Genomic DNA, 22,720 nt, shown 5'->3' on the forward strand with positions numbered 1-22,720 from the left:
TGTATGTTTTGTCAATTTGAAACTCAAGGGTCCTCCACAGGCTGTGGTGGCCCATGGAGAAGACATGGGCCAGGAGATGACCTGAAGGACTTCCAAGCCTGCTCTTTTCCCATCACTGGAGGTCTCCTGAGGGCAGAGGAGCTGGTGGCACTGGGACCAGCACCCCAAGGCCACAGCAGCGTGTGGCGAGGCTGCCTTGAGAGGCAAAGCACCTTTTGGAGGCAAAGCACCTTTGGAAGTAAAGCACCTCTGGAGGCAAAGCAGCCATGGAGGCTGCGGCGTTCACAGGGCAGAGACCTGCCAGGACCAGGCGGACTGGTCCTGAGTCAGGGCTCAGCAATGGGGACACTGTGACCAAGGCAGTTCTTGTCCTGCATCCTCCTTTGCTTCGCTTCCTGCAGGCCAGAGTGTCCTTGATGCCATTGAGTGACTGCAACCCCAAGCACGCCTCAGCCCCCACCTCAGCTCATGCTCTGAGGTGTTTCTGCAATAAAAAATGGTCATAATAGAGACAAGGGCTTTAAGGAAAACTAGGGGGACATCCCAATCCAAGTACGGGAGTTTGAATAACCCCCTCCTCCCAGTTAAACTGGTGTCACCACTCTGCTCACTGAGTGACCTGCTCTCTGTCCCCTCCTGCATGCCCCAAGGCGACAGGAGGCAAACCAAGGAAACCAAAGTGCTCCAACGCCATTCCCCACCGCAGCTCCTCTTCATCCATCACCCAGCAGCCACAAGCCACGCTCGCCACCTGTGGCACCTCAAACCTCCTCCTTGTCTCCCCTGGGATGCCCAAGGGACAGGCAGCGACCTCCCCGGGGATGCTCCACTGCAGAGCAGATGCCCTGGGGACACGGGCAGGGAACAGGAGGAGGCAGGAGCGGGGTGAGCGGTGCCTCTTGGGTGGCTGCAGGGCCTGGGTCTGCTACTAATAAATAACAAGTCAGAAGTTCAAGTAACGTCCTCGCTGCTGCGCTGGGCCCAGCCTCTCCCAGCGCCCATCGGCCGGCTCCTGCGGCGCTGGTGGCTGGCAGTGATTTAACTGGGAGCCTGCCATTGGGAAGCTCAGGGGCGAAGGGTGCGTGTCTGTAGGGGATGGGTTTGGGTGACACCGGCTCCCACTGGAAGCACGAGCAGTGTCTGTGTTGGGCCCAGGGGAGGTTGCTGGGACGGAGAAGGAAGGGCACGGCTTGGTGGCCCTTCGGCAGAGCTTTTGCCTTCCAGTTATCCCACGGGGGGCACGCTGGGTCCCTAGTGCCCCTGGCACGTTTTACAGCACATCTGTCGGAAGTAGGTCCTGCTGCAGAACTTGAACTTCAGGACGAGCGGGCAGTAGGCCACCTTGTTCACATCCTTGCACTCTGGATGGGGGGCAGAGGGAAGAAGGGTTATAACTCCCTTGGGGGTGAGGAGCCCCCAGGGGACACATACCCAGTGCTAAGCAAGATTTTGCACCCCGAAAAGCCCAGTTCCTGGGGGCTTTTTGCCAGGAAGGCACAAGCTGAAGAACTCCACTACTGAAAGCCTCTCCTGGCCAAGGTACAGCTTCTCCATTTAGCAGGGTCACAGCATGCCAGTGTGGCCAGGGACCAGAAGGGATAGCGTCAGATCTCCCCATGGAGAGCCTTACCCCCAGCCCAGCACCAAGAGCCCATCGTGGGCTGTGCTGGCTCCCATCTCCTGGTACCACGTAGCCCCCGAGGCCAGCCCCAGCTCCCTCACCTTCAGGGTTGTCTGTAGGTCCCGATTCACACTTGGTCTCACACTGCTGCATGCCCGGAGGCTGCAGGGTCTCCACGCAGTCGCTGGACGGCTGCCCAGTATGAGCCAGGCACTGGACGGATCTTCTTTGCTGGCCAAGGCCACACTGTGCTGAGCACTGCAGGGAAACAGCACAGCACGGAGCTGCAGCAGCCCCCATGGCTCTGCTAGCCCGGGGGGAGAGCACTGCCAGGTCTTAGAGGTGCAACGGGTGCTGGATGCAGCCGTCCCTTCCCACACCAGCGCAGCGGAGCAGTGGCCCCGCATCCCGAAAAGCTTGGTTCAGTCCTCCAGGACTCAGCAAGGATCAATCCATCCAGCCCTAAAGCACCAGCACCCTGATGTCACCCTGGGGTTTGAGGGGTGTCAGGGGAAGGGGGCACTGTCAGTGCCACCGGGCTGGACTGTAGCAGCAGCCTCACCTCTGCAGCCTTCACTCCCATCCTCATTGCCCTGCTGCCCCCCAGATATCTGTGGGGTCCCTGCCAGCCCTGGGGGTCTCCCGGGAAGACTCCTGATGGGTGGCACTTGGGCCACCATCACAGTGGCCTTCCTGAGCTAAGGAGGGGCAAAGAACACCACCATGGAGTCCTGCTGGCCCCCAGACAGTTGTGGCGGCCACACTGGGTTCTGCTGGTGGGTAAAAGCCTCGCGGGCACTAGGATGTGAATGGCTGGGAGGCAGAGCCCCATGGAAGGCTGGTCCCTACCTCTCCCCACTCGCCGGTGACCCAGCGCGGAGGTGGGCAGCGCCGCAGGTTGCACCTCATGCTGCTCGGGGGCTTGGAGCCTTCAGGGCACTGGGAGGGGGGCAGAGTTGTGCTGTGGTCCCCGCTCTTGCAGAGGACGATGCGGTGGCGGAAACCGGGCCCGCAGCTTGGGGTGCACTGCAGAGAGAGGACACACGGGGTCAGGATCGCAGAACCATCGGATCCCAGCCTGGGTTGGGTTGGAAGGGACCTTAAAGCCCATCCAGCTCCAACCCCTTCCACTGGAGCAGCTTGCTCCAAGCCCCTGTGTCCAACCTGGCCTTGAGCACTGCCAGGGATGGGGCAGCCACAGCTTCTCTGGGCACCCTGTGCCAGCGCCTCAGCACCCTCACAGGGAAGAGCTTCTGCCTAAGAGCTCAGCTCAGTCTCCCCTCGGGCAGGTTCAAGCCATTCCCCTTGGCCTGTCCCTACAGGCCCTTGTCCCAAGCCCCTCTCCAGGTTTCCTGGAGCCCCTTTAGGCACTGGAGCTGCTCTAAGGTCTCCCCTTCAGGAGCCTTCTCTTCTCCAGGCTGCCCCAGCCCAGCTCTCTCAGCCTGGCTCCAGAGCAGAGCTGCTCCAGCCCTCGCAGCATCTCCATGGCCTCCTCTGTACCTGCTTCAACAGCACATGCAGCAAAGAGAAGCAGCACTGCACTGGCCTTCCCTCCCAGTGCTCCCACCTTGCCTCTCTCCTGACCTACAGGGCAGTTCCCCACACTGCACCCTCCATGCTGCAGCTGTCACCAATGCTCTGACCTTGTGATTGATGCTGTCTTCCAAAGGACCAGTGGCATTGGAGAGCTGAGGGCTGACACCCTGCACTCACCTCAGACCAGTCCAGGGCAACCCACTCTGGAGGGCACGTCTGGTTATTGCAAGGCTCCAGCATCTTTGGCCGTGGATGGGTGCAGGAAGCATCATCCAAGGTCTTCTCCTCAGCGGCAGAGATCTTACGCTTGCAGAAGACGCTGCGTGTGCGGACGCCTTCGTTGCAGCTTCGGCTGCATTCAGACCAGTTCCCAATCACCCAGCTGGGGACGGGTACAACAGAGAGGCTTGTGAGGGGCACACTGGGGACATGCTTGTCCCTGTACCCCTGTACACAGCCCTGCTCCTCCTCGAGCCTCCCAGGCAGCTCTGGGTGAACCACGGTTCTCACATCTCCCCTTCCCCTTCAAGAGAGGGGCAAGAACCAGCCAAGTTGGGGCTGGACTGCACAGAGCATCTGCTTTGCACCAAAGGACCAGATGGGGAGGGCTTCCTGCAAGTACCCCAGCAGCACACGGAGGAGGTCACCTACAGAGACCATCCTCAGCCATCACCCCATGTGCTCAGTGCATCTTTCACGCAGCAAGGCACAGTGTAGCCTTGTGCATGGTGTAGCCTTGTGCACGGAGCACTGAGATGGACACAGGTTTCTGTTCACTGCCCCTTCCCTGCAGTGATGCACTTGGGATGTGCAGATATCGTGCCCATGATGGGGCACAGAGGAGAAAACTGCTCTCCCCTTTCCCAGCAGAGCTGCTCCAGCCAGGTAGTATCACCCCTGGGTACTGTGCAGGGGACTCTGAGTTGAGGATAGCAGCAAGGGGGGAATTTCACCCTCCTCCAACACTGACTTTTCCCCCCAGCATCCCTCCCCGCCATGGTACTCACGCCGGAGGGCACGGTTCCACATTGCAGGGCCGCTGCCGCTCGGGCATTTTGGCTTCAGGGCTACAGAAGTGGTTGGAGACAGTTGAGCCATCGGAAAGCTTCCTGCACACCACGGATTGGATCTGGCTGCCTGTCAAGACAAAGAGGTGAGGGGGAAAGAGAGGAGAGTCCTGAGGCCAGGGCTGAGCCAGGCTGCAGTGCTCTGCTCCTATATGGCAATGTGATGGAGCAGCCACTTGCCACTGCACCCGACCCCCCCAAGCCGACACGGGGTCAAACCTCACCCCCAGCACACAGCACTGAGCATTTTGTCCATGGGGTGTAGTGCCAGGAATACTGGTTGGAGGCATCCCTGCCGATGGGCGCGTTGAACTTGTACCGGATCCCCTGCAGCTCTGTCCGTACGAGGACCTGTCGAGAAAGTCATCACCAAGGCATCAGTGCCACCGAAGCCCAGCGTGATCGTGAGCATCCTGGTAGCATCCCACAACCTCAGCACCCTCCCTAAAATCCAGTGCAGCCGACATTTCCCCTCCTTCCCTTTCCAGCATTGACAGCAGTCACCAGTGATGCTGACCTGATCAGAGAACAATTTCCCATGCACTTGCAGACTGAATCATTCCAAAGCCTGGCTTTCTAAGGGAGACCTGAGAAGTTAGCCCTATTTACCTCTGATTTCTGTGTCCCTTTACTCCAAATAGGGAACACATGGGTTGATTAGCTCCAATCCCATGTAGTCATAGCAAGGCCCATACCAGGTGGGGCTATGAGGGAACCACGTTACCAACCATGACAAAGAGGGTGACGTTGGTGGGTCCCAAGGCCTCCAGAGACTCCGGCTCATCTGGGGATCTCCTGTAGTGGAATGTTGTGCCTGCGATGTCAAAGCGCCGTGGTGGGTCGATGGAGAGCTTCCCATTGATGTAATAGTCGCCACTCTCCCCTCTCAGTGCTGCGAGGACAAGGGGAGCAAGGGTTGGCAGGACTGAACCCACCCAGCTTCAGCTCAGGCCCAGGGCACTGCTACAGCAGAGAGTGGGTATCATCAGCCCCATTTTACCGGGAGGGAATAGGGGGGGCAAATAAAGGATGTGCCTGGATCAGGGTCACCCAAGAAGTCGCTTGCAGAAGTGGGACTCGTGTCTCCATCAGTTTGTCTCAGCCTGTCCATCATTGTGGAAGGGTGATGCTATGGGGGGCTCAGTCAGCTGCCCGGGGTGGTGATGGGGACACACGGCCACCATCATGAAACCAGTGATGGGGACACACGGCCACCATCATGAAACCAGTGATGGGGACACACGGCCACCATCATGAACCCAATCCCCGTGTGCAGCCGGGGCTGCTGGAGCAGGCTGGTCCCCAGGAGCCTGGCTGCCGTTCCCCAAGCGAGTCGCTAGAGGGGGATCGGCGCGTTCCAGCTTCCCGCTCGCATTCCCACGCTCTCCCGGTTTGCTCCCTGCCACCCACAGCCGCTGCTCTCCACCCCAGCTCGGTGTCACTCCTGCCCTGCCTGCTGGCAACGACCTCATTGCCGTGATGCTGTGGGGCGGGGAGGATGGAGGATGCTCCCTCTGCTCCCACTGGTGTGCAGGGACAGATCCCAGAGTGGGAGGGCCTGGTGGCAGCGCTGTGAGCTTGGGTTGTGCCTCCCGTGCACCCGGATCCAGTGTGGATGGAGAAAAGGAGTCCCCCGTATGCACGGACTGGGCAGGGAGGGATGTGGGCATCTCCAAACACAGCAAAGGGAGCTGGCCTGGAGGGATGCTGCCAGCAGAGCCCCGCTGTGACCTCCCACATCCAGGCAGGCTCCTGCTCCTGAAGAGCTGCTGCAGAGGCACCCGGCATGAAGCCAGCAGTGAGCAGCCTGCCCACCCCTCCGCGAGCACTGCCCATCGCCTGGAGGACACAAAGGGGGGATGTGGGGAAAGCAAAGAGCCCGTTGGGAAAACGAGCCAGAGTCTGGCTGGAAAATGAAGCCCAAGGAAAAAGGGAGCAGGTCTGTTTTCAATCCCCAGCCCAACGTGCCAGTGGAGGGGGGATGCCAGGGAGACACAGCCAGCACCAGGAACCCAGGGTGTGGGGTTTGCTCAGGGTTATGCTGCTGGACATCGAGTGCAGGATGGAGGCACAGCCACAGCAAGACTGCGAGGGCCTGGGACACGCTGGGACGTGGTGCCCTGCAAGCAGGTTCCTGCTGCCTTCCTCTGCCCCAAATCCCAAGCTGGGGCCCCCAGCCACATCCTCTGCTGCAATGGGAGTTTCCCCACTCCTTTTGGGTGGGAATGGGCTTTTCCCACCCCCTGTTAAGCACAGGGAAGTGGCAGGACCCAGGGGTGTCCGGCTGGGATTTCAGCATCCCCCAGCCCCAGCTCACCTAGGTAGTTGATGGAGAGGTTCAGCTCCCGGATGTCGATGTGGACAGAGCCCTTGGGAATCTGGATCACCTCCTCGTAACCTGTGAGACAGCCCAGTGAGCAGTGATGCCCAGCCTCTGAGTCCAGAGCCAGCCCTGCCCTGGGTGGGATGAGTGTGAACCCCCCTGTGACCCATGGGTTAAACCGAGGCGCTGGCAGTGCAAAGGGGTTTGTTCAGCCACCTACTGCAGCTGAAAACAAAAAGCACCATGGCCCACCAGGACAGTGGCTTTCTTGCTTTGCAGTGCAAGCTCTTGTGATGGGACTGGCCTTGCTGGGGAGAGGCTGTGGAGCTGGGGTTTCCATGGGCATCTCCATAGAGGGCTTGAGGGCAGTGTGAGCTGGGGAGGAGGGAAGGAACTTGGTGCTTTGTGTTAGGAACCTGGGTGCCGTGGCTCGGTGGTGGTTTGCTCCCTGCTCGCAGCCTGGTCCTATCCATTGGGATGTTTCTCTGGGATATGCCCCTGCCTGTCCCGCACGTCCCCAGGAGCAGGAGGAGCTGAGGATGTGAAGCCAAGGATGAGTGACACCCACTGCTTGCTCCCTACCTCCCTCCGGCAGGGACTGGTTGAAGACTCCCTCGATGGTCTCACAGGAGCTGCCGTCTCCACCACACACACGACACTTGTCCTCCTTTGAGTCAGAGCCCAGGACACGGTCACAGCCCACGTGCTGCAGGGAGGAGCAGCAGGGAATTAGCCGTTATGGTGATGGTGGGGGGCTTGTCCTCCCCAGAGCTGGCCTGCAGCATCCCAGGAGCCCGTCCCTGGGCTCCATCTCAATGCCCTCCCCTGCACCATACACCAGGCAGTGCTCAGCAGCATCCCCTCTGCCCATCCCATCTTTCTGTCCCCACTCTCCAGACACAGCCCAAGGGAGCCTCCATCCAAGGCTGGGGTGGGGGAACAAGCAGGAAACCCATGGCTGTGCAATAAGGCACAGGTGAGGGTGCCTGCGTTGAGCTGGTGGAGCTGCCCAAGGAGAGCCGTGTCCACGCAGCACCAGCATTGTGGTAGTGAGCCCATGGGAAGCCTCCGGCTCTGCCCCATTGCCACAGCACGTGGGTTAGGATGTGTGTCACCAGCATGGCTGTGGCTGCCTCTGGTGCAATCCCCCTTTAGTTCCACAGTAGATTCAGCCCCATAGAGGCAGAAGGATCCCAGAGACACAGGAAGGGAGACAGACAGAGCCAGGGAGGGAGCCTGTCTGCTGCCTGCTGGGCAACGTTCAGCACTCCCACAGCGCTTCCTTATAATTAAACTTTTACAGCCTTCCAGATCCCATTTCAAGGGAAATATCAAGTGCCTGGGTCTATATGGGCTGTAAATGCAGGGATCCATCATTAACACAGGGCAGTGTGACACCCAGTGCATGGAGAAGGGATGGGCGCAAGCACAGAGGTGGATGTGCTCCTGCTCCCATGGGTGAACCAGATGCTCGGGCAGAGGGATGCCCATGGCTGTGCAGGCAGGGCGAGGGCAGCACTCTCCTGCCCGAGGGTCTGCCTTTGCATCCCCATCCCGAGCGTGTCCCAGCACCTTGCACTCCCCATTGACGCAGATGTCGTTGGAGTCCTGCCTGCACGGTGTCCCATCCACCACGGCCGCTGCTCGCTCTGTGTAGAAGTTGAAACCCTCGGCCAGGCAGTTGAGGGAACAGGCTTTAACACCCCCTGCGAAAGAAGCAGAGGTTCAAAGGGTGCCCCCAAGGACAGAGAGGAAAGACAGGGGGAGCCAGACCTGGATGAGGGCTTCCCCAGGCCTCCATCCTGTGCCTGGTGCACTGCACAGCTCCAGATGCCCAGGAGGAGGGACCCACAGAGGGATGCAGGAACCCTCCTTATTGATCAGCACCCAGACCTTTGAACCAGACACTGATCCTTCTGCACAGCCTGGGGAACATGGGCTGTATGTGACAGGGAAGGAAACAAACTGACTGGGTTTTATCTGGTGTTGGCCACTCCTGACCCCCCGGCACTTTACAAGGGCTGTTGACACCCTTGTCCCATTTTACAGACAGGGAAACGGAGGCAGCAGCTCAGCTCCAAGGTTTTTCAGCTACTAGACCAGAGCAACCACTTCCTTCTGTTCCAGGCTCGTGCTTCAGTGAGTCACTCACAGCAAGGGTGATGGCAGCAGCATGAGGACAAAGAAGGATGCTCAAGTTATAGCTAAAATACCTGCTTCCCAACAGCCATTGCCAAAGTACCATACAAGGAACAGAGGTTGTTGATCTGGATATTGGCTTACGGTGCCTGGGAGCAGGACGTGGGACTGGTTATGGAAGGAGACACCTGAGCAGAGCAGTCTCCTGCCTCCTGCCCTTGGCTTTCATCAAATGCTGGTGCAGATCATGGCATTTGCTTTCCTTCCTGAGCCCTTGGAGACCCAAGTACAGCGAGAGAAAAATGTGCACTCACTGTCTGTAAATAGATAGCGCATGAGAGCTGATCCCTTTTATAACATTTATCTTGGAATTCTGGTGGCATGAACAAACCACTCAAGTTTTACTCTTGTGGGGTTTTATGGTCAATGCATTCCCCTTGGATAAAGGATACGGACTTGCTAAGGACAATAATTAGCAACCAAATATATTGCCCTTCTTTTGCCCTCAAGTATAGGATGGTTACCTGCCACCTTGCAACTGAATACAGTGTCCTTCATATCATATGCAGCCAGTATACCAAACATATGCCTTCCACAAAATCCTCTCTCTAAAGCATCCTCTTTCCTGAGCATCCCTTGGAGACCCAAGGGTCTGCATGACCCTGGCAGAGGGCCTCACTCCTGCAGGCACCAGCAGCAGTTGTGAGCTGTGCACCAGAGCTGGGCAGCACCTAAACTGGGAGCGACAGAAGTCTGCAAGGCTTGCAATGGAGCGCGTGGAAGGGGCAGATGGAGGGAGGGACGGCCCCGATGTGCCTGCGAGCACCAGGAGAAGAGAGAGCAAAGCAGGAAGAGCAGGAGGAGACAGGAGAGGGGAATTCAGCAGCCTGCAGGCATGCTGTCGAGCTGGATGCCTGGGCAAGCCCCTAAAGATGCTTGATATCAACCCTCCTTCAGGAGAGCCAGCACCATGTGCAGCACCCTGGGCTCTTCAGGGCCACCAAGGGGGACAGTGCAGGCAGGACCCTGAGAGCAGCCCGGCCCCAGCCACCCTCTGGGCTTTCATTCCAGGGCTCTCTGATGGCCTTGCTGAGCTCTCCAAGCACACTCCCTGTTCTGTTCCTTGTCTCCAGCTACAAGGCAGAGCAAGGCGCACCTCAGATGCTTTGCTGCATCTCCCTGCTGGGCAACTAACCCCGGCAGCTGCCTGCTTCTGCTCTCTCCCATCCCTGGCTCCATTAGGGAAGGGAAGGGGAAAGAAGGAAAGGGAAATGGACAGGAGCAGAGCAGTGCAGACTGACTTGCAGTTGGCTGCACAGTGCCTCAGAGGCTGGTTTGTTTCTCCTGCCTGCCCTGTCCCATAGAGGAATTAAAGCACAGAATGATTTATGAGGAGCAACCTCCTGTTTGCTGCAAGCCCCTGCTCCTTCCCAGCCCTCTCCCAGCCCCATGGGCTGCTGCACTCTCCCTTGGCTCTCGCACCTGCCAAGAGCAAAATGAATAACTAATTGAAGAGAGCAAACTGAACAAACAGCTCAGGCTGCATTCCACGAGGTATCTGCTGCGGGCTGAGCTCAGCCTTTGGGGCTGGGGCTGTGTCCATTGGAAATCACCACCAGCAAAACACGACTACGAGCCCCGTGCAAAACCCACCTCGACTTAGGATCACAGAATGAACCGGGTTGGAAAAGCCCTTTAAGCCCATCCAGTCCAACCATTCCCAGCACTGCCAAGGCCACCCCTAACCCATGGCACTGAGGCCTCCTCTCCACGCTGTGTGAACCCTTGCAGGGCCGGTGCCTGCAGCCCTGCCCTGGGCAGCCTGTTCCAATGCCTGAGCACCCTCTGGGGCAGGAATTGTTCCTCAGCTCCATCTAAACCTGCCCTGGTGCAGCTTGCGGCCGGTTCCTCTTGTCCCATCCCTTGTTCCTTGGGAGCAGAGCCCAACCCCACCTCACTACAACCTCCATTCAGGTAGCTGGCAGCTGGTGGCAGACTTTCAGTGGGTGGCTCCTTCCCTTCCCAAACTCCTTGCAGCATCAGTGTCCCCCCACTCCAGGCTAGTGGGGTACTCCTTGTCTTCAGGCTGGGGGTGCTCCATGCCCAGGCCACTTCCCTGGACTGCCATGGGGCCAGCATCTGATGGGCAAATGACATGAACACCTTGCACCTTCCTCAAAGGTGCTGTGCTGCAGGCAGTGGCTGAGCTGAGCAGGGTAAGAGGCTCAGCAGAGAGCCAGGATGGTGAATGGTTCCCAAAGCACAGACACGTGCCCATAAGGAACCTGAAGAGCAGATATGCCACCAGCTGGAGGGTTAGAACACAGAAGGGATGGATTCTGGGTTAGAACACAGAAGGGATGGATTCTGGGTTAGAACACAGTAGGGATGGATTCTGGGGAGCTGTGTGTGCCAGGGATGGAGCAGCCACAGCTTCTCAGGGCACCCTGTGCCAGGCCCTCAGGTACCCTCACTGGTTCTTCCTTATGCCCACTCTAAACCCACCCTCTTTGCTCTCAGCATCGTCACCCCTTGCCCTGCTGCCACAGGCCTCGGTAAAAAGTCTCTCCATCTTTCCCATGAGCCCCCTTTATGTACTGAATGGCTGCAACCCCGTGTCCCCAACCCTGACCGAGTGCCCAGGCTTGGGCAAAGGAGTTCACAGGTGGAGGGGAGCAGCGCTGACACCTTCCCACCTCCACAGTCCCAGCTGGGTCCATGTGGACAGCCCATGCCATGAAGAGCTGCCCCTGCTGATCCTGGCTGGTGGTGCTGGGGTTTCTCCAGAGCATCCCCCTGGCCAGGCTCAGGAGCTGCAGCCTCCAGCACCAATCTACTTGCATGAATGTGCCTCAGTTTCCCCACCTGGATCACTGCAGAGGAGGACAGTGGTACCCTTTGATGCTGAATAACCAAACCAGAACTGCCAAGCAACACAGCTCCTCCTGACCAATACTCACCGCCAACCTGCAAAGCTGAGCCAGAGAGCTCCCAAATCCCTTTGAGACACAACTGTGTCAATGCTCACAGCCTCCTGGCAAGGGGACAGGTTTCACCATCTTATTTCATGGAAGAGAAAGCTGAAGCAGAGGGAGAACGGTGCTTTTTGAAAGCCAAAGCAAAAATCCATGTCAGAGCCGGGTCAGTGCTCACCTGGGTAACTGTTCCCTGGTCTCAAAGCACTGAGCCATGCTTGGGGAAGAGAGAGGTCTGAGCAAGGGCAGCTCCAGCCTGGGGGTTGCCTTCCACCTTGGCATCCACTGGGCTCTGTGTGTGACTGCTTTGCACATTTATTACGTTTCTATTGATCCATCCCCTGCAGCCTCAGCACATCTGCTCCAGCTGCAGGAGCCCTGCTGGGAGCAGTGCTTATTTACACAGCTGAGAAGGATTTCCCCACTCAAGTTCATTAACTACACAAAGAAGATGCACTGCTCTTTCTCATTATGAAGAGATCTCTGTCCCAGAGGCCTCCTCCTGCCCCCTCTCCTCGCTAGACACTGCTGCAGGACACAGGAGAGCTGACCTCGGGAAGAAGGGAGTGCTGCTCTTTGGAGCATCCATCACTTCCCATCCCTTCTGCCTTCTTCTCCCCACCAGGTACCAGACACTAACAACTCCCTTCTCTTCTTTGTCTTCCTCTGCTCCCTCAGCACTTAAGGAAACAGAACTGAGGATATTAGAACAATTCCTGCCCCAGAGGGTGCTCAGGCATTGGAACAGGCTGCCCAGGGCAGGGCTGCAGGCACCGTCCCTGCAGGTGTTCACACAGCGTGGAGACGAGGCCTCAGTGCCATGGGTTAGGGGTGGCCTTGGCACTGCTGGGAATGGTTGGACTGGATGGGCTTGAAGGTCTTTTCCAACCTTAGAATCATAGAATGGGTTGGGTTGGAAGGGACCTTAAAGATCATCCAGTTCCAACCCCCACTGCCACCTTGCTGATCCTGTGATTCTATACAAGCAGCTGAACAGCTCTGGTGCTGCTGGAATTGTTCCTGGCAGGGAACTGTACAAGAGGTAAGGGACCCAGGGCACGGGGCACAGCAAGATGGTTATGGGCAAGCAGCAGGGCCAGCAGTGTGGAGGGATGCTCATCGAGCCATAGTTGTGTGTGGGGGGAGGCAGCACACCCAGGCACACAGAGCGGGCACCTGGGCTGGCAGAGGGGGCCACTGCCCACCAGACCCCTTGGAGCACAAGAGCAGTCCCTGCAGAGGGTGGAGGAGAGCGCAGGGCACTCACCTCCGCGGTACGTCTTCCAGGTGTAGTACTTCCCTCGGAAGGGGACGTTGTCGAACTCGGCACACTGCAGCTCTCGGAAGTCCTGGGAGCCCGGCGGGCAGTCCTGCAGCCACACAAGAGCCATCAGTGCCCTGCCTCGGCTGCTGGGAGGGCAGGGGCTGCGGCTAACACCAGCCCTGACAACTGGACACTGATACAGGACGGCAGGAGCATCCCTCATGCAAAGCTAGACACTAATGGCACGAGCCCTTACCGCAGCTGCTGATGCAACCCTTGCTCTTGTGAGCAGTCAGAATCAGAATGGTTAGGGTTGGAAAGGATCTTAAGGTCATTTAGTTCCAACCCCCTTGCCATGGGCAAGGACACCTCACATTAGACCACGTCACCCAAGGCTCCTTTAAAAGCCAGGTGCAAACCCCAGGATAAGCAGTGAGGAGCCATCTATTTTCTTCACCACCATCCTGTGGATGTTAAAGCTGTTGTTTCCCAGGCTCAAAGCTCCATTGAGCTTCCCTGCAGCAGTTGTTTCCTTGCTCCCATTACGGTTTAACCCTCAGCCCTGGAAGCAGGGTGCTACACTGCATTTTGTGAGCTGCTCTCACCTGACCAGGCCTGCACTGCAAGAGGCAATCGCTGTCATGTCAGTGCTGGAAGGCTCTGATCCACCCTCCTTTACCTTGGTAACTCTTTGGGCCCCTTCTCAATGCCGAAGCCCTGCAGGTACATCCTGACCCAGCCTCCCTCTGAGCCTGGCGAAGGCGTGCATGGTCCTGCTTGCATTGCCCCACTGCGGGATTGCTGCTGGCACCGAGTGGCTCACCCCATCGGCTGCCTCCTCCCATGGGTTCCACAGTGCCCTGTATCCATGTGGAAAGGGCTCATCCCTGCCCCGCCAGCAAAGCCCTGCATCTCCTGAACCCCAGCCTGTACTCACATCGGTGTTGCAGGACCGGTACCGCTTCCGCTCTCCCAGGCAGTACTTTCCTCCGATCGTGGGCCTGGCAAACCAGGAATGAGATGGAAGCTTAGGGAACGGAGCTGGTTTTGTGGCAGCAGCTGTTTGAGTTTGCTGGAGCTTTTCCCACCCATGCCCCTCTGCAAGGACGGACCCTGCATGGAGGGGCTATTGCCGAAGTGCGGGTCCTGAGCAGACCACATGGGCTCAGCTGCAAGCACACACTGGAGCTGTACAACCCTGTGGCTGCAGACCAACAGCAGAGCAAGAGCAAGGAGCTGCTGGGAAAGCAGGAACCCGGCTGCTGCCTCTCCCACTGACCCCACAGTGATGGGCACGCACGAGCACACCTACCGGGGGCTGTCGCAGTGGCGAACGGATGAGGAGACACCTCCACCGCACGTCCTGCTGCACTCCCCCCAGGATGACCAGGCTCCCCAGGCACCATCCACGCCCTCCGGCCGGGTGCCGAAAGGCACGCACTCCCTCTTGTAGCACCACTGTAGGGAGACAGAGCTTTAACCCCCTGAGCACAGTCACCTCCTCCCACAGCCTCCACCAGACACAGCAGCCAGTTCAGGGCTGGGGTCTGGGCTGAACCCCACTGCAGAGCACATTTGTCTCTCTGCAGGCCCCCTCTCCCGTCACCATTTGCACATGCTGCAGACTTGGGGTTCGCAGGGATGCTGGGACCAGTGCCCCCACTCCAAACCCGCTGTGCACCACCCTGTGCAAAGGGGGTCACATCCCCACTTCTGCTCTGAAGGGGTCCCAGGCACCAGGGTGACACAGGTTGTAACAGAGATGTGTAAGAGCACACAGTTCACTGCCTGCAATAGTACGTGGCAGCAAGTCTCATGGGACTTGGACCTGGGCAGCAGGGCCAGGATCCTTGGGGAGCATGGACGTCTCCTCCACCAGCTGCTCCCTCCCAGGATGGAGTGAGTTTTGTACGTGTACTGGGAGCTGAAGCCATGGTTAGTGAATTAAAACATCCTGCTCTGCAAAGGGTCCAGGTTAACATCGTTTTGACTGTAATAAAACCATGGTTGTGTCACTGTTCTGCCTTAAAGAATCCGCCTGTCCCCATCCTATCGGGTGACAGATGCTCAGAGAAACTTGCCTATGAACGATTTCCCTTGGAGCTGGAAAGCATCCTGCACCCCCTGGAGCCACCAGTGATGCAAGGAGTGGGACAGTGCCAGCCCTGCTGCCGTTCTCTGGGCACTGTGCCGGACACCATGCCTCGGGGACTGAGATAATCCCAGGAAGGAAGGAACCGCTGTGTGCTCCTTCCAGGGGCTGATAACCCAGCCTGGAGCTGCTGGCACGGCCTCTCCCGGCTCCTTCTGAGCACAACCAGCAGGGAACATGATCCATGGCCTCCCAGGACACTCACAGAGCCACCTCCCAGCACAGCAGCGCCTTTCCAAAGGCAGGATCCCATGCTCTGCAGGCACATCCTGCTGTCACTCCAGAATGGAGGTAACTGGGGCTTCTGCTTCTGCACTCAGGGCTCTTGAGAGCATCAGTGTTAGGCTCTGCCCTTGCACCCTGCCTGCTGGGAGCAGACCCTGGCTCGCTGTCCTGCTGCAAGCATGGACATAGCTATGGGACCAAATAGGAGCTGGGTCAGGTAGGGAGGGAGGATGCATAATGGAAGGCATCCTGGCAGGATGCGCTGGCCATAACCTGTGTAACAAGTGCTTGGCTAATGGAAATGAAAGAGAGAGAACAGAAAACTAAAACAGGCAGGGAAGGAGGCAGCAAGACACTGCCTGAGAAACCACCACCAGATCCAGGCCTGAAGCCCCCCACTGTGGGTTCCTGGGGTAGGAGAGGTGAAGCTGTAATAACCACAGGGGATTTGGGAAGAGGACACAACCAGGAGGTAGGGATGAGGGCACAGCCACCACCCAACAGAAGCTGGTGGCCCTGCTTTGGCAGGGGGTTGGACAGGAGGATCTCCAGAGGTACTCTTCCAACCCTGATGGTTCTGTGAACAAGATGCTCATCTAGAGCACACAGCATTGCTTGAGGTCACTGTGCTGTCCTCCAGGAGCTCGCTGGAGCAGGGATTTCATAGTCTGCATTTCCAGCAACATGCTGGATGATCTGTACATCAGGGTGATGACGGACCCCTGGACTCCTTGGCACATCCCAGCCTCTCTCTGTGCCAATGGGGATGGTGGGGTGGCTCCAGGCTTTGGGATGCAGTGAAGGACAGGCTGGTGGGTGCTCTTAAATCAACTCTGTGCTCACCAATGCAAACAATAATCCCAGTTATCACTGGAAGAGGGATTCAGCCACTCACTGTCATCTTGCTACGGTGCCCTGGGCTTCCTTACCCCCTTTTCAATGGTGTTGGTTTGGCATATGGTCCCCTCAGCAGCAGGGATGCTGTTGGTTATGCAGCGGTTGCTTTTGCTCAGACACCATAACTCACTGCAGACTTCCTGGAAAGAGAGAGAAATTGGGGGAAAGAGTGGGAGGGAGGAAGAAAGAGACAAAGAAACAAAGCTGAGATCAGGATTCACTGGTGCTGGGGCTGTGAGGCCGGGGCAGCAGCACACTGGTGCTGGGCTGGGACACGGACAGGAGCAGTTCCAGCATGGTGGAGGGTAAATAAGATCAAGTCTTGTGAAGTGTCGCCAGCTGCAGTCACCCCAAGGCCACTGACAGCTCATTCCCCTTCTCTGGACTAAGCCTGGGCTGGGAGACCTCCGATCTCTTGGGACTTGGAGGTTCCACAGCATTCTGGTGCTAGAGCTGGCACCCCAGACAGCCCCAACCAACCTGGGCTTTGTGCCACAGAGGACACATCTCCTTGGACACCCCAATGAGGCCCAATGCTGTGCTCCACCTGAGCCCCCTCCCCAGGGCTGAGGGGTGATCTCCTTTGTGGCGCTGTGCAGTGGATGCTGAGCACAAGGACCCATTCCTACCACCTGCAATGAGCATCCCTATGCCACGTGGCTCCAGATCTGCCACACAGATCTGGACCTGCCTCTGTGGGAAGCTGGAGTCCCCAGGAGCATCAGCATGGCACATCTGCCACCTCCTGCTACAGGAAGGCACCGCAGGTCACAGTGTGGCTCCCTGGCAATCTCCAGGCAGCAGAACAGTGCTGAAGGGCAGAGGCCTCTGGAAGATTCAGAGCTGTCTTCAGGATAATCACAATAATGCCAGATCCTGCGCTAGCCCTCAAGTAGCTCCAGAAGTGGGCACTTCTCTCTTTGTGCTTGATGCAGCCAGGTCCACGGAGGGATGCTGGGCTGAGGACTCTACACCTCTTTCCAGGAGGCTTCTTGAGCCACAGATCCTGAGCTTCACCCTCACAGCACCAGCAAAAAAAAAAAGCTTCCCTTGACCATTTCCACTGTTTCCAGATCTACCCAGAAGTTAGGTCCATGGCAGAGGCTCTGCCATAGTCACAGCTGCTAAAGCAGAAAGTCCAGGCGCTGTGAACCTGCTCTGCCACTGAATCAACCAGGCTGGACTTCAACACATGCAAACACTTCAACACTCTCCTGCACTTGGTCTCCTGAGCTGTGCCCCATCCCTGGCAGTGCTCAAGGCCAGGTTGGACACAGGGGCTTGGAGCAAGCTGCTCCAGTGGAAGGGGTCACTGCCCATGGCAGGGGTTGGAGCTGGAGGAGCTTTAAGGTCCCTTCCAACCCAAACCAGTCAATTGGGATGCAGGAGTTCCTATATAATCTCTTTGTGTCACCAAGGGAAAAGACTTCCCAGCTTCAATCAGTGCCATCTGTCTGCTCTGTCCTCACTGTATCTATTAACCATCCGCTCTGTACTGGCATGGAGGAAGGGATGCTGCTGCGTTTGTGCCATGCCCCTGGAGTTTGTTTATATGGGGCACAGGATGGGTGGACTTGCACATTTACCCAGATTTATCTGCATGCCCTTGAGCCCTTCCACCCTTTGGGCTTCTCCCAGCCAAGCACGAAGGGTCATCACAAGGACATCTTGTGCCTTTGGGATCCCTGTATATATACAGGAAGCGCCTGCCCGAGTTAAAAATTAGCTGGGAAACAGGCATGTAAACGTGGAAAGTTTCCATTCCACAGCCTCTGGCTCAGCTGAGGAGGGACAGGGCCTGCAGGCAGGAGCACCTGACATCAGCCATCACAACCACGTTATTCAGACCCAGTTTGCTCTGGACATCCCCATGTCCAGTGGGCTCTGGGCCCCTCAGCCATGCTAAAAGACAACACTGGACCAGGGAGAGCCAAACTTTGCCCTTTGTTGACCAAGATGAACTGGGGAGACCACCAGGGTTTAACTGCACTAAACAGATGAATGTTCAGAGCGTTCACATCTGGTCAATGCAATGGCAGCACTGGGCTTGCATCTACATGGCTGCAAGAGAAACTAAGCCCTGGTCTGAGATGTTTCGTCCTTCACAGGGTCTGACTGACACAGGTACACATACATGCATGTCCATCAGACAACAGAGCTGCTCGTGCATCTCCCCACATCACTATGCCCAGCTGGCTGGCAATGCCCAGTACATTAAGAACAGCAAAATGCCAGGCTGAGATCCAAGAAGACTCTTTTCTCCCGAAACAACCTTTCCTTTCAGTGGTTTCTTGGATTCAAAGATCAGGGAATAGCAGCATGACGGCAGGTGGGCAGCTCAGGCACATCTACAGCACATGGACCCACCTCACCTGGAAGAGAGACGTTTCTCCTCCTAAGTTTGTGTGAGCAGCAGAATGACTTCTACTGAGGAGCAGGAAAAACACATTTGTGTGCAAAGCCCTGCTGAGAGGGGAGTCTGGATGAAGTGACTGCAGCCTGGCTTCCAGCTGCAACCCCTGGGGACCAGCAGCAGCCAAGGTGGGACTAATCTGACTGAAACAGAGCTGGGGTCAACCCTTGTAGGGGAGAAACAACCTCCTCCAGCTTCTCTCAATGGAAGCAAGGCAAAAAGCTCACAGGGAACATGCCAGTGCCCTTCGTTTGAAGCAGGACAGCAAAGCAATGTGGGCAGCAGAGGAACGGCCCGCAGGGCCCTTTGCCCTTGTACCCCTGTCCTCCACCCCCTGGGAACCGATAGTAAAGCAGGAAGGCTCTCTACCCCGTATTTACACTGGCGAGATTTAACTCCGTACTGGAAGCGGCACTGCTCGTCTGCATCATAGGCCTGTCCTGGAGCCACTGTTGGGTAGATGAAGTCTTGCTTGGGAGGAGCGTTGTTCAGGCACAATCCCATCCCGGAGCTGGAAACAAGAGAGGAGAATCAGAGCTCAGAAAGTCTTGTAGGAGAACATCGTGATGGAGGACCAGCTGCAGGCACTCCCTGCTCCGCATGGGGCTGCTTAACTGGGTAAAACCATGGCTGGGAAAGTGCTCTGGAGCCTTTCTGTTGTTCCCTCAGGCTGGGAAGCACATGCTGGTTCCAAGGTAACTCTGGATGCTTTAATCTGAGTGCTTTGCAGGCTCTCGCCAGCCCCTGGCTGTCCCAACGTGTGCCCAGCACCCTCATGCGGCAGCAGGGATGCAGAGGGGCTGCCCTCCCACCCCATGGCTGCAGAGCCCCAGCAGAGAGCAGCCAGAGGTGCCGAGCTCAGACAGCCCCTGCTCTCCAAGCCTGTCCTTCCTCACGCCAGAGCTTTGTAGGAGCATCCAAGTTCTGCAGGCGCACGCCTTTCCCTCCTCCTTCCCCGCTGCTCTCCGAGCTCTCCCTAAATCAAGGCCCCTGTCACCACTCCCCCAGTCCCGGGGTCTCGCATTCCCCATCCCAGCAGAGGCTCCCGGGGCCGTGCTCAGGCAGGGGTGGCCAGCACAAACTGTGGAGAGGGCTGACACGAACATGAAACTCCACCAGCCCTGCCAAGGCCTCAGGGTCACCTGAGGACAAGGCAGCTTTCCCAGTGCTGTCCATGCAACGTGCCTCGCTGCGGTGCACGTCCAGGGGTCAAGAGCTAAGGGGGGCAGGTTCTGCTGCTGCCAGACATGAGCTGCAGATGTTTGGGGATGAGCCACGCTGTTTGGGACAAGCTTTGTGGGACCGTGGGGTAGGTGACAGCTCCTCAGGGGCTGTTACAACAGCAGCATTGCTGGTAGAGGGCTGGTATTCGTTCCCTGGGGACTCTCCTCCACAGTGATCCCACATACTTGCTTCTTTCAATCATCACCCAATCCTATTAGGTAGTGCCCGTGTCCTACCCAAAACCTCAGCAGAATCAATCCTGACTGCTCGTTTGGTGACAGAAACCTGAACTGCCTGAACCCTGGATGAGAAGCGCTTTCAGGTTGCAGAGAACATGACTCAGGCAAGGTGGTAACAGCAGAACTTTGGGACATAGGAGCCTAAATCCCTTCTCCCGAATCCTAAAGGTGGTTTGGATAACACAACCAAAACCTTTTTCCTATGCTGCTCAATCACACCTGAAAACTCCTCCTCAGTGGCTGCCTACACTCTGCAGACCCAGTCCTGCCTCCAGATCCTCCTTCCCCATCACACCAACTCTCCTCTGCAGTTCCTGGCTGCACTTCTAAAACACCCCAATGCCTCCAGAAGCTGTTGATTTATCAGTGAAGTGTCTGGAAGTGGGGAACCTAAATAAAGGTCTCACAGCAGCAAGGTAAATGGGGTTGGTATCTCCAGCAGGCAAGCAAAGCACGGGGAAGTCTAAAGGAAAGAAGGAGATCCCATGCTTCTTGGGATAGGATGAGGTGCTGGGAGACAAGACAGACAGTGCATGGGCTGTGCTTTGGGGGCTTTACCCACTCCTCACAAGTGAGAGGTTGGAGGTCTGTACTGACTACAGGGAAGAAGGAAGGGCAAGGTGGGATGGATTCCTTACTCCAGGAAGCTGGTGATGTAATCCCTGCTGCACGTGGACCATACAAACGGGTTGGTCTTCATGGTGATGTGAGCAGCCATGAGCTTGGCTGTTTCTTGCCCACGGGAGCCACAGCTGTTGCCGACCCCATCGTGATTCATGCCAAACCTGAAAGCACCATCAAGGCAATAGAGGGATGACCAGCTGCATTTTCAACACATCTGGATTATCCATAGGAAGGATTTTCCAGCTCCTGTTGGCAGGAACAAACCAACAAGGGCCCTTCCCTGTGACTCCCAGGGATTCCTGTAGCACAGCACTCACGTGTGGCCAATCTCATGGGCAATGGTGAAAGCTGTGGCCAGGCCAATGTCCTCATTGATGCTGCAGCTTCGTTCTCGTTCACACATCCCACCAACGGGGGCCAAGCCTGGGGAACAGACAGAGCTGTCACACAGGGTCAGCACAAAGCATCTGGGGGTGACATGGGTGCTATCTGGGAACTAAATAATGTGCTTCATGCTCACTAACACTGAGCATAGCCTACTGTCAACAAGTTTCTTCCCACTGGTTGCACTGGGCTTTGGGATGGACCCATAGCTCCTATGGGCTGTGGGCACATGTCAGCACTGTCAACTGTGTTAGCAATGGCAGGCTTGGAAATGAAAAGAATGGGTCAAAATCCTCTGAATTTCATATCCTACCCCCAGGCTGTGTGCAGGGAACAGTCCTTGTTGCAACACTGGCACTGCTGGTGGGGGAACCTGAGATCAGGTGCACCAGCACTTGGGCATCCGAACTCAGCCAGGGCAGCCTGGACAACTAAATCAGGATCCAACCTGACCATGTGTGTTTGGCTGTGGCTGGCCCCCACCAGGTGTCATTCCCATGACCAGGAATCCAGCCTGACTCCACCTGGATGGCTGGATCATGCAGAAATGCCCCTTAAATCATGGCAGCAGATTCTCCCAACCCTCTGCCCATACATTGCCCCACCACTACAGGCTGTGCCTGCTGCGCCGGGCCAGGGAAGGAGCAGTGTCTGTTAAAGGAATGACTTGAGCCATCACAGCACCTCCAGCTCAACCTCCCTCCCAGGCACCTTGTCTGCAGCCACATTGGGCCAGAGATCCACCAACTTCTGCTCTTTCATTGCAGTGATTCAGAGCAGTAATCCCTCCCTGCCTGCTTCGTCTAGACCAGAGCAAGACAAATTAGGAGGTACAGCCAGAGAGAGCTGCAGGCTCTGTCTGCGTCTCGCAGTTTAAATAAAGAACTCCCTTTATAGTCATCACAAAAAAGTCTGATTTCTCTCTGCTAAGCCAGGAATCCTCCACTAGGCTATGGAGCAGCCCTAGATCCAAGAGGTTCTTAATCATCAGGCTGGACCTGACCCAGGGATATAATGGAGAAGCATTCCGGAGCCCATCCATCCTCTGGGTTGCTGCTTTTAGTGTTTACAGAAGCAAGGAGCTGCAGTGGAGAGGGCTGGAAACCACTGGCCTGTTCCTGGCTCTGCTGCCAGTGCTTGCAGTGGCGTTGGGCAAATGCTTCCCTCAGCTTGCTCAGGATGAAAGGGGGACGGTTCATCCTGCCCTCACCATGCTCCCAAAGATGTGTGCACGGGTGGGAAGTGCTTCCCAAGGGCCAGCAAAATCCTACGTACCCAGCGTGCCACACGGCTTGTTCTTGTAGATGCAAATGTCATATCTGCAAAGGAGAGAAAGCAGCAATAAGAACACAATTCCAGTGGCTCTGGGATAGCTACCTCCAGTTTAGTGGTGTGTTCACCTCCAAAACACTTCAAACCAGCCCATGGTTCATGCAACACTTCTGGAATAGAAAGTACTGACTGCAAGGCGGAAGATGCCTCTGATCCACATCGGCCAACACTCACTTTTCCCAGGCTGAGACTCGCTGTGGATGTTTAATGATGACTCCAGTCCCTTCACTCTGGGGCAGTGCTGAGCAGGGGCAGAGACTGGGTTTTGATGAGATGTGGTAAAATGAGCAGGGACAATGCTATCC

General features: G+C 57.0%; 1 protein-coding gene across 3 annotated transcripts in view; it reads right to left on the bottom strand.

Moving 5' to 3' along the window:
- Nucleotides 1-70: 70 nt before the first annotated feature.
- Nucleotides 71-22,720, bottom strand: part of ADAMTS10 (ADAM metallopeptidase with thrombospondin type 1 motif 10) — a 66,469-nt gene continuing 43,819 nt past the window's right edge. For all 3 annotated transcript variants that reach the window (XM_061355966.1, XM_061355969.1, XM_061355967.1), the window contains 18 exons: nucleotides 22,359-22,402; nucleotides 21,017-21,122; nucleotides 20,714-20,860; nucleotides 18,982-19,123; nucleotides 16,232-16,339; nucleotides 14,238-14,383; nucleotides 13,863-13,926; nucleotides 12,929-13,031; nucleotides 8,120-8,253; nucleotides 7,130-7,253; nucleotides 6,542-6,622; nucleotides 4,953-5,116; nucleotides 4,449-4,575; nucleotides 4,165-4,294; nucleotides 3,335-3,539; nucleotides 2,471-2,647; nucleotides 1,723-1,879; nucleotides 71-1,361 (listed from right to left, as the gene is read on the bottom strand). In XM_061355966.1, coding sequence (XP_061211950.1) covers nucleotides 1,252-1,361; nucleotides 1,723-1,879; nucleotides 2,471-2,647; nucleotides 3,335-3,539; nucleotides 4,165-4,294; nucleotides 4,449-4,575; nucleotides 4,953-5,116; nucleotides 6,542-6,622; nucleotides 7,130-7,253; nucleotides 8,120-8,253; nucleotides 12,929-13,031; nucleotides 13,863-13,926; nucleotides 14,238-14,383; nucleotides 16,232-16,339; nucleotides 18,982-19,123; nucleotides 20,714-20,860; nucleotides 21,017-21,122; nucleotides 22,359-22,402 — 2,269 coding nt within the window. In that variant the 3' untranslated portion in view covers nucleotides 71-1,251. The remainder of the gene's footprint in view (nucleotides 1,362-1,722; nucleotides 1,880-2,470; nucleotides 2,648-3,334; nucleotides 3,540-4,164; nucleotides 4,295-4,448; nucleotides 4,576-4,952; nucleotides 5,117-6,541; nucleotides 6,623-7,129; nucleotides 7,254-8,119; nucleotides 8,254-12,928; nucleotides 13,032-13,862; nucleotides 13,927-14,237; nucleotides 14,384-16,231; nucleotides 16,340-18,981; nucleotides 19,124-20,713; nucleotides 20,861-21,016; nucleotides 21,123-22,358; nucleotides 22,403-22,720) is intronic.

This window comes from Neopsephotus bourkii, unplaced genomic scaffold (assembly GCF_033783945.1).
Source record: "Neopsephotus bourkii isolate Nb327-2 ecotype Australia unplaced genomic scaffold, CSIRO-AGI_Nbou_v1 NB_838, whole genome shotgun sequence".
NCBI lineage: Eukaryota > Metazoa > Chordata > Aves > Psittaciformes > Psittacidae > Neopsephotus > Neopsephotus bourkii.